Below are 16,629 nucleotides of genomic sequence, written 5' to 3'. Positions count from 1 at the left end.
CAAAACAATGCCTTGTGCTGGTGCTTTTTAGTGGTTCCTTCCATATTGCACACATATAGAAATCTACAAGCCAATGCTGGAAAAGCATCAAGTGCAATATGGCGTCGAAGTACTTGGTGCGAATACTACAGATTGGATGATGGCTAGGGACAGTAACGAATTCAATACCCTCAAACCTCTATAACGAACACAGATATAATAAAATGTCATTTGTAACGCAGTAAATGAAAAATAGTCTTGCAACACATATAGTGTTGGCAATAGGCTTTAACAATTTTCAAATATAACAAACTTATTTTCTTGTGAGATGCAACTTTGTTATAATGACGCTTCAGTGTACAATGCTCAGTTTGTTTTGTTTATCTGTGTTGCCTGCAAAATGGTGTTTGATTGTCTATCTCAACTAAGCACCAATTTTTTAGGCAACTAATTACTTTTTGAAAATTGTCTCATCTAAAAGATGTTCTTGTTTGTGCGAGTTGCGTTTGGTGCACGTGCACAGTACTTGCATTATCACACCTGGAACTCAAAACTGCTTCAAGAATCTCGTGTTGGTCGTGGAAAGAAGAAATAGTTGTGATTTGTCTCAAAGGTAAAAACTGTGAAGATTTTAGCAACTTCTTGATGGATTGTTTGACGATCCAAGTCTAGCTTCTTTAGGATCGAACGAAAGTGGGCTGGCATGAGAAAACATGATCACTGCAGGCTTCTCCTCTCATGAGTTTGCATGACACGACTAGCAGCTCATGTCGCATAATCCGGCATAATCTGCTTTACTTGCAGACTCTCACTTACGCACAGATTAGCGTAATCAGCACAGACAAGAAAGGAGGACACAGCACGTGCGCCAACATTAAAAAAAAATGATTTTGTATTACAACTTAAGGGTAAACATATACACTTGCGCTTCATTATAACAAAAGTCGCATCTTGCCCGAAAATAAATTCGTTTTACTTGAAAGTTTGTTATAAAAGTATATTCTTAACTCTGCCATAAAAGTTCGAGCAAGTGCCTCCCCCCTTCCCCCCGGCCCACCCCCAAGTTCACTGGCAATTTCAAATATCTGCGCCGTTCTCGGTAAGCACCCCCCCCCCCCCCCCCAAAATCTAACCTAATCTAATCCTGCTTCGCACTGCAGCCAGATTGTTCCGCGCCATTTGTTGCTTTGTGTTTGCGATGAGAGGTCAGCTATGCCTATGCAGTCCTGCACAGTGGCAAGGGAAATCGAGGTTGGTCCATGGCATCGAGAAAACGGAAATAATGTGCACCAGACCTCTCGACATTTCAAGCTCAAGTGAAAGCGGATACGGGGGTGCACGTTAAAGAACCCCAGGTGGTCGAAATTTCCAGAGCCCTCCACTACGGCGTCTCTCATCATCATATGGTGGTTTTGGGACGTTAAACCCCACATATCTATCTGAAAGCGGATACTGAAATGGGAAAAGAATTTCGATAATTTGCTGCAGCTAAACTACGAGAAGGCAAAACTTCGACGGAAGCTCTGTAATGGCACACCAGTGGACGATGCGCTCTTTCAGTACTTCGAGCGTAAAAGAAGTGTAGGACGTGCCGTCAGCAACCGGATTCTTCCAAAGAGGCTGTCAAACTTGTCAACAGCATGCAGTTGAGAGACTTCGTTGCAATGCGCCACGCTACAAATCAGAGCCAGAAGACGACGCGCGAGGAACTTTCGGAGACTGCAAGTTCCTCTTGGTCTTCCGCGAACTCGCTGCGATGGCACAACGGCTACAGCTTATATATTATGGCCAACGTGGATCACAAGATGGTGTGAATAGCCGTTCGAGTCTCCCCCTCGCGGCGTTTGTGGGAGCAGTACATGCGTCGGGAAGCACAAGGACTAAAAGGAAACTTGATGAAACCATCACGGCAACATGTGCTCAATTTTGTTGGCGAGGCGTGCGCCGCTGTATCTGAGGAGACAGTGTCACAGGCCTGTTGGAGCTGTGGTGCCAGAAGACCGTGGTGGACATCAAGCGGAATGCTGCGAACTGTTTTTTGCAACTGGCTTGGAGGAGTTCTTTGATGGTTTTGAAAGTGTTTGAAAGCGATTAAAAGCTTCAAAAAAATCTTGAGCCTGATACCGGTCTCACCAGGTCTTGATTGTGATTAACTTTACAGCCGCTGCTACACTGCTGAGCTAGTCTGGTTCGAGCTTGGATCAGATTAAATGCACCAGGTGGCACTTCTGTGCCGCAAAACATGTCGTTGACAAAACTCAGCGTACGATACTTCAACAGGGCCATTTATCAGCAGTATGTTATTCAAGAAAGAACTGCTCGCAAGTCAGAAGCTTTGCGTGCCTCTGTAAAAGTAATTTCATAGGTCCGTGATTCGGTAGAGCTTTCTTTGCGCTTACCTGTATTGCTGTGCGAGAATTTCAATATTCACTTTTATTTCTGATGACGCCTGCTCGTAGCCATCCAGTTACAGCGAAATGGCAATCTCGTTGTACACGCCACAGTTTCACTTCTGGTGCCTCAAGTCTCCCAGTTTCTCCTGCCAACGGTTAATTACTGTAAAGGTTTTTTCACCTGACCACGAAGTGCGCGTACGCTGCGACGGAGTCGAAAAGCTGGCGACACTCATAATCAATTTGCTTCGAGGTGCTCCAACTGCCCCGACAGTGCGAGAATTTAACTTGATCGCCTGCCTCTCCCATAACTACGTGCGGTTAATATGAATCCTAAAATGTGCATATTTACAGATATTTTTCCAATTGGAACATTTTACGATTTCTTTTATAAATAAATATCTAGCTTTTTGAATCTGTTTTTACAGAACTATGCTTAATGTTCTTCTTTCTTTTGCTTTCAACAAGCTCAACCCGGGGGTGCGGACTACACGAAACCACGATCTCTCAGCCAGATCGCGATGCACGTATTGCAATAGCCTTGATCCTGATTGGGCCTCATCCCGATTATAAGTGACTGTGTAGCAGCACCTAATCCGGATCGTGGTTAATCCAGATCGGCACTGATCACGATTTGGACACCGGTATAAATGAAGTTCACAGTAATAAAACATTAATCCTTGTACACTGCATTTTTGTTTTCTGGCACAAAAATTTTGCGGCTATCTTGAATTTCGGTGCTCCCCCCCCCTGCCCACATTGCTGACAATTCCTACCGACTATGTTGGTGGTGGGGGGGGGGGGGGGTACTTGCTAGGAATTCAACGGTTGGTCTATTGCCTGACTGTTTAATATTAAATTCATTATAACCGTTATTTTGTTATATTTGTGTCCGTTTTATTGAGGTTTGAGTGTACAGAGGTGGTGCTCACACGCTGTACCAATATGTTATGCGTAGGAAAGAGAATTTTTCTTATCATATATATATTTTTTAAATGAGCGGGTTGTGTTGTCTGTTCTCTTCTCTGTGTTAATACTTAATTGCCTAATGTTTTACCAAAAAAGGCCAAATTTCTCCCCTTGTGAAGACATGTCTGGTCTTTGTCTGTCTCATGTGGAACACTTCACATTCACTGCAGCACTTTGGTGGTATGTGATAAAGCATTCTAAGATTGGGAAGCAGCTGCTTGTTTTCACACATCATGGCACTTGTTGTCCGTTGAACAAACGCGCATATGCCGTGCGATAACACGTACCAGTGTGATCGCTGAAATTTTATAAGCCTTACTGGCTCTTTGACATTTCTGTGGCTCCGAGGAACAATAAACATTACAGCACAAGTTGGTAGGTTGCCTTGAGTTACATTTATGGGAAGTTCTGATTATTTATTGATGTGCCTTTGAAATAGATCAAGTGCCCATTGTATTGATTTCACTGCAATGCATAATTTGATCTTTTTTTCTGCTTTGTAATCTCGGAGCGGTCTCCAGTTAAAATGACTCTGAAGGTTTCATCCGAGTGTGTCTGCCCTTCCATTGCTTCGGAATCTTAATCATTCAACATTTAATGATTTACTCATTCAGCTTAGCTTGTCTCGATGTTGCTGTGAAAGAAAATTATTCTTAGGGTCTGCCCTCCACTTTTCTGTTCTGTGATAATCATGCTGGTTTGAAAATAAAGAACTTTGCTTTTCTGTTCCACGATTGTTTTTCGCACAGGCTTCCATCACAGTACAATAACGAATTGTATGTATTTGTATTGCTGTTTGGGCCTGTGCTGTGCTGCTGCCAAGTTTAAGCCGTGTGGTAGAAGACGTTTCTCTGATTTCCCCCCCGCAGGGTGTGAACTGGACTTCCCCATCTGGGACATCGAAATGCTTCTGCGCAAGCTGCGCAGTGTGGTAGGAGAAGATATCTCCCACGCAGAGGCCGAGAACATCCTGAGCTCGGCATTGTTCGACTACGAACTCAAGTCTCTGTAAGTGGTTTCCTAAAACATTGTTATAGCATAGTAAATGGCAAATTTGGGACGTGCTTGAAAATTTCGCTGCTCCTGCTGCACGGCCCCTAGTTCGCTTAGTGTATAAGAAAGCCAGAAATCTCGGGACACTGAAACTTTCAGTGTCTAATTTGTCGGACTTTCTGCTCAAAAGGCAAAGTTTAAAAAGCCATTAATTGAATTGACCAACTCTGCCGTGTCACTCGTACCGAAGACTCAAATACGTGCTTTCGGAATGGTTCTGTTTGTGGACATGGAGGATTTCATGACAGTTTTGCCACTATACAGTCGCTGACTGAGTTTCTAGACCTGAAAAAATAGTCTGAAAAATCTGTCTGAAAAAGCTGTTGGGACATGAAAATTAAGTTAATTTGGTACAGAACAGCCTATAATGATGCCCTGCTTATTTTGTGCTTACATACGATTATATTTGTTGTATTTGGGCTAAAGTTACGTTGTTTATAATCGCTGCCGAGTGACGGCTGTTGTCGCTGGCTGCTGTGGGCAGCGCCAGAGGTGGCGTTTATGCTACCAGGCGCACAAAATTTCTTGCATGCACACAAAAGGTGCACGCAATGTCTCAGTTTGTTGGCAGGATTAATAACTTTGTAAGGGATGGCTGGTGTCTATTCAACCTGCATTGGCACTGCATAGTGGATGAGGCTTCAGTATTTTGCGTATCATATACAGTCGAGCCCACATATAGCGGTCCCACTTAAAATGAACTTTCGCTTAAAACGAACAATATCCGCGTGACCGTCAATATATACATTGGTTCAGTGGCACAAAATCGCACTTACAACGAACATCTCAGAGCGCCGCTGATCGGTTACAGCGAACGGAGTCAGCAGCCTGCCTACTTCCCGGGAAACCAATTTCGACCACCGATCAGGCATCGGCGAAGTGCCTATACATTCTTATTGTTGAACGCCGACCCTGCCTCCGCGACCCTCTAGTTGCTGCTCTCCCCAACCCATGGAGGAAGGAAAGCTGTTTCCTTCCTCCATGCCCAGACTGCTTTTTGTTAGGCACCCCTCCGTCCTTTGTCCCCCCGCTATTCTGAGCACCCCGCATCGCTAGACGACTAAGTGATTCTAAGAGAGGGAAAAGAAGAGAAAAGTGAGCCCCGTAACTGTCCACATCACTGTGCGGCACCTCAACAGTAGCTCACAGGGGATGGGGGTGAGGAGGGATCAAAAGGATAGAAGTAAAGGTATAGAGAAAGAGAGATGTGCTAGGCCAGCGAGTGAGGACATATCGAGGGGATAGGAGAGATAGGAAAGATGAAAAACACGGTCACGGGAGTCCGAGGATGGGAAACCACTTGCGGGAGCTTTTGTCGGTGTCAAGAGGTGGCGTAGGGCAAGTCCAGTTGGTCAGAGCTACGCTGTAATTGGAGATCGGCGTCAGGAGATGACGTAGGGCCAGCCCATTCGGCAGGAGCTGCGCTGACGTGGGAGATCGCGAGGGCACAACGAGGCCCGTGTTTTCACATTGCCACCGATCTTTCGATGACCGGTCGGCCATCTACCCTGTTTTTGATCCCTGGCACTGTCGTTGGCGTCGCCGGCCTGAAGTGACCAAACCATGGTGGCCGAGGATGTTGGTACATCGTCGGCCACCGACTGTATCTGATATTCCGCGTCTGGTGCACGCGCATACGCTACCCCACCAACTCTGATAATTCGCGATTCGTTTCGTGCTTAGGACTTGTTCTCGCTCCCTTCGCCTTCAACTCAGCATGCCCTCCGCGCACGTGCGAAAGTGCGAAATCGGCTGTTAATTTGCGCAGAATGAATCGCGAATTATCAAAGTTCGTGAGGCCACGCCAACCCGCCGGCGCAACAAAACGATTTTTCACCACAGCCGCCTATTCTTCGAACACCGCCGCGCGCAGGCACTCTTTCCAAGTTTTTTTACGTGCGAGTTTCGCGGACCTTTCAAGCAAGTTACTCCTGTGTGTTTTGGTTTTCAAGGTTGCCCTCCCGCCGCACCCTTCCCACTCTTTATCGGAACTCCTTGCCCTTCTCTCGCAAGTCTTGATTACAACCCCTTCGCCTGCCTTCACCGCTCCGCGACGCCCGCCACGCTGGCTCGAATGTTTCGTTTTTTGATTGGAAACGGGCCCAGAGCTGTTCCACGCGTTCTGGCATGTGTGTCACGTGTGCACGTCTTGCTCGCTCTTGGTGTGCGTGTGTGGTCAAGGTGGCCGACAGGAGGACTAGCACGCTTTTTCCTGCCGCTCAACAAAACGTCGAAAGTGTGACCGCTTGGCTTGAGCGTAATCCGTGCGTTAGGTGCCGCGTTGCGGAGCGCTTGCTCGTAGCTATTGACCACCTGGCAGGCAACTTGCCGCTTCGGGCGTCCCGGTATTCAGCTGAGCGTGGAGATAGTGAATATTTCGTTGGCGGCGGTGACGGCTACATGGAGATAGTGAATATTTCGTTGGCGGCGGTGACGGCTACATGCGCGCGAAACTGTTTTCGCGAGGCCGACTTCGTCGACATCGGGCCCTATGCCGAGCCAGAAGCTTCCGAACTGCGGCGGCGATTTGTGGCAGTGCGTCGTCGACTCCGTCCACGGAGAGCCGGTGGGACATCTGTTGCGGTGGTTTAATTACGGCCGATCATGATGCCGCCACTGCGAAACCATGCACGGATTGGGGCATTGTGAATGAAGTACGTGGCGAGAGCGATTTGGAGGAAATGGATTGCGAGAACGGCGGAACTTCGGAGCCAGTGTCTCATATAGCTTATGCCACGCGCGTCGGCGAACGAGCACCCTGCCGTTTTAAGTGAACTCAAGACCGCCCTTATTGCTTCTGCTCTTCGAAACACGTGCATCACGGACTTTTTGGAGCAAAAAAAGTTTGCATTTTCACTCGCTACTTTTTTAAAAACTGTGTTTCATTTGCTACGAACTTTGCGATACAGTGAACGGATGCCGCGTCACGCTCAGGTTCGTTATTAGCGGGCTCGACTGTATTATAAATAAAAATTGGCACATTTGCCATTACCCAACTAACCTGCACAATATTTTTAAAAAATTGAAGCAGGGCCGCTTCAATTACTCCAAATTGCTCCAAAAGAGAAACGCTGCTTTAAAATGTCATATTTGTTGGCATCTGCACCGAACCTGCTTCAGAAGTTGATTGGAAAATGGAAAACAATGAACTTGAACTGCGCAATTGTTCAGCAAGCCTACACAAAACCATATACAAGTGGTATAAATTATCCTAGTATATGCTGGCGTGCAGTTTGCTCACTAACTACATACTAGCTGCACACTAGCGTATTGGCAATGCCAAAAGTACAGGCTCTACTATATGTGCCTGATTTAACTGTATATTTGGACCTCATAAGCAGATTATTTTGCTGAAATGGTTACAATGATACAGTCGACGACTGATCTCGGGACCGCAAAAACGTCCAGAACATCGGGCTGTCCAGAAAAATGAATGCATGTGAAAACACATCTTATTCACAGGCATTTTTCGCTTACAGAGACGGTAACAGCAGGAGTACAAGATTCTCGTTGCAATCCGGCGAATGCATCGTCTAGGTGGCTCTGAAAAGAGCCATTTGTTTAAAAAGAAAACAGAAAAAAAAAAACGATGTGGTCAGCGCTACCTTATTGGTCAACACTTTTGGCCCAAAAAAGCTGCTGATATTCTTCTGCTGGCATTTTGTTTGCCCGCGGTCATGTCTGCTTCAATTTAAGTTAGCGTCATGCTGCCGCTTACTCTGATGACAGTGTCATCAGTGCTCGCTTTAACGCCGAGCTAGTTGGCTGTGTAGGCGCTGCCTCTTAAACCTCGGTGTCAGAGTAGTGAGAATCTTTCGTAACTTTACGAATAATTTTGTCATTTGTCAATTCCGGCTTTTTGTCAGCATCCGCGAAGGCCTCAAAGGTTATCCCGGCTGGAATTGAAACACCGGCAGTGCCCTGATCGTCAAAGGCAACGTCCGCGTGCAGAAGTTCATCACACACAGTTCATCTTCTCTGAGCAAGACGGCCGTCTCGGCGTCGAATAGGAAGCCTGCATAGTGAAAACAATTTCGAAGAGTCCGCAAGCATGTTCACGGCAGGCCTGAGGTCAACAGCGTAGCTTTTCCCGCTGTCTGAGCACAGCACCATGGGGCTAAGCATGTGTGATTTATAAAGATGCTTCAAGTTAGGAGTAATGTCTTGGTTCATCAGCTGCAGGATCGCTGTGGTATTTGGCTATATAAATTCAATCTGTAAAGACTTCAAGGTCCATGATGTGGCCATGCGCAGCACAGTTATCCACAAACAGCAGCACTTTTCAATGTTGCTGCTCGAACCTTCTGTCCAGCTTGCGCACGTGTGCTTCGAATAGCTGCTCCGTCACCCACGCCTTAGTGTTGGCTTCGTAGAAAATGGGCAGAGTCACTGCCCCCTTGAAACATCTTGAATGCTTTGACTTCCCTGCCACAAGCAACGGAAGTTTCTCGCTACCTGACATGTTGCTGCCAACGAGGACAGTGAGCTGCTGCTTGCTGTGCTTGCCGCCGTGGCAGGGGTCACCAGCAAATGCAACGTTTTCTTTGGCAGCAGCTTTTGAAACAGTACTGTTTTGTCGCAGTTGAAAACTTCATCTGGTAGAAACTGCTGAAACAAGGACTGCAGCCTTCCATTCCAATATTCGGCGACTATGGAATCATCGATGGTGCCGCTTTTCCTGTACATCTTTTTGAATTTCAAGTCCTTGCGGCTTTTGGAATTGCGAAGCCATGCATCACAGAACTTGAAATCCTTCACGCTCATCTGAAGCACAAAAACCTCCTCTTAGTGCTTCAGAATGTCACCTGACACCCGGATTTTCTTGGTGGCCATGGCCACACGAGGAGCGCTTTCTTGTGCTTTGGGTGAACACCCTGACTCGCATTTTTTTTTTTTGCAGCCCGGTTCATTTGGCAGCCATTTTAAAGATCTTTGCCTCGTTCTTCATGCAGTCCGAAACAGTTTTCTTAAAAATTCCGAACTTCCTCCCCACCTCAGCCTGCGACTTGCCGCTTTAGACTTGTTTGATGATGGCGGCTTTCTTTTCCATTGTTTTCCGAGATTTTCCATCTGAGAGATCGATCGTCGATTGTAGTTCGATATCATAGTGGTTACTGACGATTGCTGTGACGACATTGATGTGCGACTGATTATATTTAACATTATATCAGCTTTGACCTCATTTATGCCGCCCCGCCGTGGTGGTCTAGTGGCTAAGGTACTCGGCTGCTGACCCGCAGGTCGTGGGATCAAATCCCGGCTGCGGCGGCTGCATTTCTGATGGAGGCGGAAATGTTGTAGGCCCGTGTGCTCAGATATAAGTGCACGTTAAAGAACGCCAGGTGGTCTAAATTTCCGGAGCCCTTCACTACGATGTCTCTTAATAATATGGTGGTTTTGGGACGTTGAACCCCACATATCAATATCAACCTCATTTATGCCTCAAGATTTGGATTCGTGTAAATAGCTTTCGTTTAATTTTTGATGCTTGCTATTTTTTTAACGTGTGACCATTGCATATTCCTTTGATCTTGTACCAATTTTAAACTGCTGCTCTGGCAATAGTTCCAAGTGATTGTGCCAAGTTTTATAATATGGTGCTCAGCTTTATCACTTATGTGTCATTTATATCGCAAGTAATGGCATTTAAATATATATGTAGCTCATTAGTTCTGTGACCCTTCATTCAGTTAATTTTATTGTGATTTGTCTTGATTACTGTACATGCAATATGTTTATTAATAAAAATTTATATTTATCACATGTTTAAATAATGCTTCAGACTCTAGGGCCCGTATTCATAAACGAGACCTACCCTTAGCTTCTCATTTTAGTAACCATTTGGGCATCCACAGACCGATTTTATGCTTAAGGTAAACTTGAATATCTGATGTACCAGAAACTAAAGTACATCTACTGACTACTTTGGGTGCTACGTTCACTGTTTTTAATTCAACATTATGGTCGACCACTACAACATAAAGCAGCCCCTTAATAAAATAATTGTAACAACTCCTCCTGTGCCGGCGTTTGCTCTCTTCTTCTGACCACGGCTCCACCTACGCGGTGCATAGTTAGCAGGCGCTCTCCACATTCAATATTGTTGCCGTGGAGTGCTCGCGCTCGTCAGCTGGTACTTCAGTGAGATTTTTTTCATGTCGAGTTATCACTGACTGTCAAAACACAGGAGGACATCGACAGACGGACAGACTGAAAAACTTTATTGTCAGGTCTTTGCACCACCGGGCAGTCCCACTCCACATTTACACAGCCATGCATGCCTATCGCGACGATGGCATCGGCAGCCTGAGTAAGTGCAGCAAGCTGCAATGCCGTGTGAGACGACATCGACATGTTGTTGCGCTTGGGTGGCGGCGAGAAACAACGGCACATCACGGCAGCCTTTATCGGACCGCTTACGGCTGTGGATGCATGTCTATCGGCGGGATCACGCACGGAGAAAAAATATGCTCTCTAGAAGTAACTAGCGCTGCGAAAAAATCTGAATTTATTGGTGAAAGAATGTGGCAACGGCACACCAGCACCTAAACTTCCTAACGCACACCGCATTTTCCGCACAGAAAAAAATAGGACATGCAGTGGACGTAGACGTTGCCATGGAACGCACCTTGCGCGTAAGTCGAAAAGCGTCTCCAACTGAAAAGCATGGATCCTATGCCGTGGTGAACAGAAACGCATTAGAAAACTACTGCAAGGAAGCCGCGGACAAACATAACTAATAAATGCAAAAATGAATAAATATGCGGCCCTTAGAAGGGTGAAAATCTAATGATGTTGGTGAAATGCAGAGCAACTCTCGCGTACCTTACAGAGTCTACGCGGTTTGAAGTCACCCCAGCAGATTCCAGATCTTCCATTGTGGCATGTGTCTCTTTTCAAACGGTATCCAACATGTAGCTTTCTGTCAGTTTAATGCATGCTGTAACTGCAAGTGCACCAAAGGGGAATCGCAAAATATACCAACTGAAACCATGCAGCAGAAATCTGAAAAAGAGGAGCGAAACACGCTGCACACCTGCGAAGCTCGTCGTGTTGGGCACCACTATAAAGCTTTGAGCCCAAGAGAAACATAAAACAAGCAAGAAAAAAGTGTGGGCAAGGAGCACGCGATGACGTTCGGCCTATGGGAGTTTCTATGGAAAGTACAAGAGAGGAGAATAGGACAAAATTAAAATAGCTTTTACTGCTTTTCCAAGCTAGTGGTACTATTCGTACTAGACTAGTTGGGATTGCTGTTGAGAACGTGCGCCGTCAACCCGTTAGGTCACTGCATGCTGATGACATGCGCAAAATATATTTGAGAGGTGAGGTTGTTTCGTTTGCTGCATGAAACTATTTTAGCCTGGCTTCAGCAGCTTGGCAGATGCAGGCTTTGATGGCAGCTTGTGTCTGCAGAGCTGCTGTGGGAATCCAATTGCATATATTGGCAACTTGCATCTTTGGAACAGCAGAGGACGCCCGAGTAAACTTTAACGGAGAAAATGAAAGCTGCTCAACTGTTTTTATTATTATTATAGGTTTCTTCTTTACAGCAACACTCCCTTTGTTAAAGAGCCACTCGCCTGGCCTTTCGACAAATTTCAGTTTAGACAATGGAAGTTGTTGTATGTCCGATGAAAAGCATTATGCGACAAAAATTTCTTCAGTCAGTTCAGCAAGAGCTGAGAAAACTGTTCTTTATTATGCGGTGCGAAATGAGGATAAAAGGAGGTGAGCTCAAAACCCTTGCCACTCCCCGCGTAGCCTTCGCAAGACAAGTCTCCTCCCTACCCTCTTCGGCATCCGACCAAGAGGTCATGGGCGCATGACGTGCCCGAACAAGCCCAACCCCCGAGCACGCGAGCAGCGTTGTTTTGTTGACCAGCATTATTTTGTGGTCTATTGCCTGTTTCTGTGTGATGGCTTTGAAACACTGGCTTAGACGCGGTAGAATATATGAGCATAATCAGTGCTCGAAGGTGCAGGACCATTAAGGGGGGAAGTGATGTTGAAAAAAAAAAAAAACCTTTTTGTTTGTTGACCTAGGGCAATGAAATTTGGCATGCATACTCATAAGTGTCTTGAATAGGGAAATATGCAGTTTTATCATGATACCTCGAATAGTTCTCAAATTACATCATGCTACATGGTTTGATTCATATGATCTGCTCGTGGAAAGCCTAGCGCTGTAACAAAACATGCCAGGAAACTGCAAATGGTGTTGATCTTTACTCAAAAAAAAAAGACCAATGGATATGACAATCTTAGAATTTTTTATCACTTCTTTTTTTTTATAGAGACCACCATGGCTGCCTACACACATTGTCAGAAACAGTGTTATGTACAAGTCATCTTTTAGAAAAAAATTGGGTCATAAACAAAAATTCAAAGATTGTCAGACCCCAAGAAATGTTTTGGGATTCAGATAAAAAAACTGCATCAAAATCTGTCCAGTCATTCTCGTGCTACACTTTTCACGAGTAATGCACAATGTCCAAAACCCACTTGTGAGAAAAAGCCTGTCGAAATTTTTGACAGGTTTTTTTCGTCGAACTTTTTTGCTTCTGGTTGGATATTGATGAAAATTGGCACAGACACTAAGAATGTCCTTTGATAAAAATTTCGAGACGATACCATAATTACTTAATGAGAGACAAATTATTTCTTCATCGAACGTCGTGTGGAGGCTGAGCATAATGCAAAAAGAAGTATTGAGAAAACTGATTTTAAAGCTTCAAGTTCTCTTCGTGTCTCTAAAACACCTACAAACTGTGATCTCGGGTTCGCCTTCTGTTATTTAACTTTTCAGGCATGTGGTCTCTGCCCAGTGCTCCTTTCATTATCGTAATGAAGTTCTTGATTACAAATAATCACTGAACATTTTTTATATTGAGAGAGGTTTATTGCATAATGTTGCCTAGCGGCGTCAGTCTGACGCCGCTCTGAAAAAATGGCGACGTTGACGATTCCGTGTCAGCCCTGAACAACTAAGAAAGCGTTTATTGCACGCATGTATATAAGCAAAAGTGGAAAGGGAAAGGTTAGAACGAATACAATAATAAAAAAGCCTGGCGCATGTGCAATGACAGTTTACGCATGACTCCATAATTTGATCCCGTATTTACAACATTTCTACCTTCTCAATAACGAAGAACTGCCTTGCGTACTCCTGTGGAGCGACGGAGGGGTTGTGTGGTTTGTTGATCTGTCTCGGGTGGAGCGGGTGTTGGGACAGCAGCCGGCGCATGCTGGTCGACATCTGGAAGCACCTCCTGAGGCGAAAATTCCGCAGCGTCATCAGGGCTTGCGGATAGCTGCGGGCTGAGGGGCGTTGAAGTCAGAGTATTGTCCTTGCTGTTAGTGTCCGGGTTGGTGCAAGGTGGTTCGTCTTGCGGAGATGCCGTACGAGGACGAACTTGATCGATGTGCCGCTGAATGCTTGCTGTTAAGGGTGTCTCTTGACCGCCGCCGTCAGCAGGTTGTGCTCGTAACTTGCATCAGGACCGACGAGAAGGGAAGTACCGGCGAGACGGCGCAGAACAGCAAATCAAAAGAGTTTAATACTACATAGTTAGACCAAAGTGGACATTCAAGTTTACAAACAAAGGTAAGAAGCCGAGGAGCAGAGTTCCGGCAGAGTCTCAATCCAGACTGCTCCACCCAGTCTCTCCCTGCGCGTTTTTAAAGGGTTCCAGACGCTTGTGTGACGTCAGGCGCCTCTAGACATGACCAAATATGGATCACCTTGTGTTCGCACCACCTACCACGCCACTGGTCACGCTACCGATCACGCGACTGATCGCGCCACGGATCACACCACAGGCGTTCCCACACTCAAGAGCCAGGTGCGAATGAGCCATGAGCTCACCGCGTTCTCGCACACAGCACATGACGACCTTCGCGGCAGCAGCGTCTCAGGTTCCTCGGCGTCTGGGCATACACTTCTGCGCCTCTACCCCCGATACGTTTACAGGCCCGGGAGCGTTCGCACGCTGTCCGTGGTCTTGCATTTGGGCCCAAAGGGGTTCGCGTAAAATGAAGCGTAACAGACTGCCCCCTCGCGGATGGAGATCCCGAATGGCAGGGGACAGCATCCACTGTCAACAGGGATCAGTCGTCGAAGCTCGTAGCCTTCTTAACCTGGAGCACGGTACGTGATACCTGGCTCTAGGCCCTGTTCCGTCTCGTAAGGTAGTTCCGCCAGATTTCCCTGATGTTGTCGAGGTTCGCCGGAGGCTGGAGGCGAACCATACAATGGAATCCAGCAAATGGCGACAGTCAAAAGTGGCCAAAGACAATGGTATGAGCTCCTTTCCGGGGCGACCCCGCAGGGGCTCGTCGGTGGGGCTGGTCGCCAGGCAGCTCCGGGTGGTGAGATCATCACACCCCACCGCTTCAGGTCTTTCATCAGCAAGAAGGGAAACCACAGGTTTTTCCGGCGCTCCTGCCAAGAGTTTGTAACCGACGTGGTGTCCGAAGAGATGCCAGATGACAACGAAGTCCTCTCTCTGGGAGGGCGAGATCCTCGCCATGGTAGAGCCGGTCGACTGAACAAACAATCCACGGGAAAACACAGGATAACAAAGCCACTGAAGAAGCAAGCGCGAGACATGTATCCACTGAGCCCCGCCAGGCTTACCTTAAACACAAAAGTCTCAATCTTATTACTCGTACAAAGTACTAAACACACCCCTAATTTCGTCGCCCACCTAACGACGCACAGGTCTTCCAAAACTACGGAAGAAATAATAACACAAAAACCTATGTCAGGAAGAAAAACAATCGAGGCCAATTCATGACCTAGAGGCTTCGGCTTAAGCCATCGGCATTGCCATTGAGACTCCCCTTTTTGTACCGTATTTCGTATGAATACTGCTGCAAAACGAGGCTCCAGCGCAGGAGGCGACCATTTTTGGAAGAAGTGGACTGCAGCCATCTGAGAGGACAGTGGTCTGTCTCTATTATGAACCTCGAGCCTGCAAGGTAGCACGACAACTTTTGCACTGCCCATACGAGACACGCACATTCTTTCTCGGTTGCGCTATACGCTTGTTCTCGCACAGTCAGCTTACGACTGGCATAAAGAACTGGGTGTTCACCGTCCTCTCCTCGTTGGCACAACACTACTCCCATGCCTCGCTCACTAGCATCACACTGAACTATGAACTCTTTTGAATAATCAGGTGATTTCAGCACAGGTTGACTTGTTAAGGCGGCTTTTAATGCTTTGAAAGCCTCCTCTTTACGGTCATCCCAGATGACAGTTTGTGGCTCAGTTTTCCGGAGCGCGTCAGTTAAAGCGCTAGCTAATTCCGAATATCTCTGGATGTAACGTTTATAGTAACCTGCAACCCCCAGAAATGAGCGGATATCTGTCTTTGAGCGTGGTTGCGGGAAATCGCATATGGCAGCCACCTTGAGCTCAGAAGGTCGGAGGCGTCCTTGTCCGATTATGTGACCTAGGTAGATCACCTCAGCTTGAGCGAGTTGGCATTTAGGTGCCTTCACAGTTAGTCCCGCTTCACGCAAACGCGTTAGAACCACTCGCAGATGTTGCATGTGTTCCGACCAAGAGGACGAATATATCGCCACATCGTCTAAGTAGGGTAAAGCGAATTCCCCTAGTCCTCGTAACACCTTGTCCATAAGGCTTGAAAAACAGTATGGTGCATTTTTCAAACCGAAGCTTAATACCTTAGGGCGGAACGTTCCCAACGGCGATATGAACGCTGCATATCGGCTAGCCCTTTCGGTGAGAGGAACCTGCCAGTAGCCTCGAACGAGATCCAGCGTGGAAATATATCGGGCTCCACTAACCCTCTCAATGCGCTCTTCAATGTTTGGTATAGGGTAAATCTGATCTTTGGTGATCGAGTTTAGCTTGCGATAATCCCGGCACCTCAACTAAGATTAAGGGCGAAGTGTAATCGCTCTCACAAGGCTCGATCACGCCTAATTCCAACATCTTCTTCACCTCGGAATCCATAATCTCTCGTTGGCACGGTGACACTCGGTAAGCTTTGCTACGCACGGGTTCTGAGGATGTCAGCTCGATGTCATGAGTAACAACTGAGGTTCTTCCAGGCCTATCTACAAATAAGTCCTGAAATTCTTTCAGAAGATCCTCGAGCTCGATCTTTTGCTCCGGCTCTAACTGCGCTTTCGATATTAATTCTTTGATTAGTGGTTCATCATCCTCACCGTTATGACTGATGCAAGCCCTGGAAGTTCAACT

General features: G+C 46.5%; 1 protein-coding gene across 3 annotated transcripts in view; it reads left to right on the top strand.

Moving 5' to 3' along the window:
- The window catches only part of LOC119185030 (protein maelstrom homolog), an 86,150-nt gene that overhangs the window by 30,515 nt on the left and 39,006 nt on the right, over positions 1–16,629 (top strand). For all 3 annotated transcript variants that reach the window (XR_012895011.1, XR_012895010.1, XM_075893783.1), the window contains exon 7: positions 4,211–4,349. Coding sequence is in view for 1 of the 3 variants with exons in the window: in XM_075893783.1 (XP_075749898.1) it covers positions 4,211–4,349 (139 nt within the window). In the remaining 2 variants the exon portion in view is untranslated. The remainder of the gene's footprint in view (positions 1–4,210; positions 4,350–16,629) is intronic.

This window comes from Rhipicephalus microplus, chromosome 4 (assembly GCF_043290135.1).
Source record: "Rhipicephalus microplus isolate Deutch F79 chromosome 4, USDA_Rmic, whole genome shotgun sequence".
NCBI classification, from domain to species: domain Eukaryota; kingdom Metazoa; phylum Arthropoda; class Arachnida; order Ixodida; family Ixodidae; genus Rhipicephalus; species Rhipicephalus microplus.
Note: the sequence above shows the minus strand (reverse complement) of the source record. Positions and strands in the feature narration are given on the sequence as shown.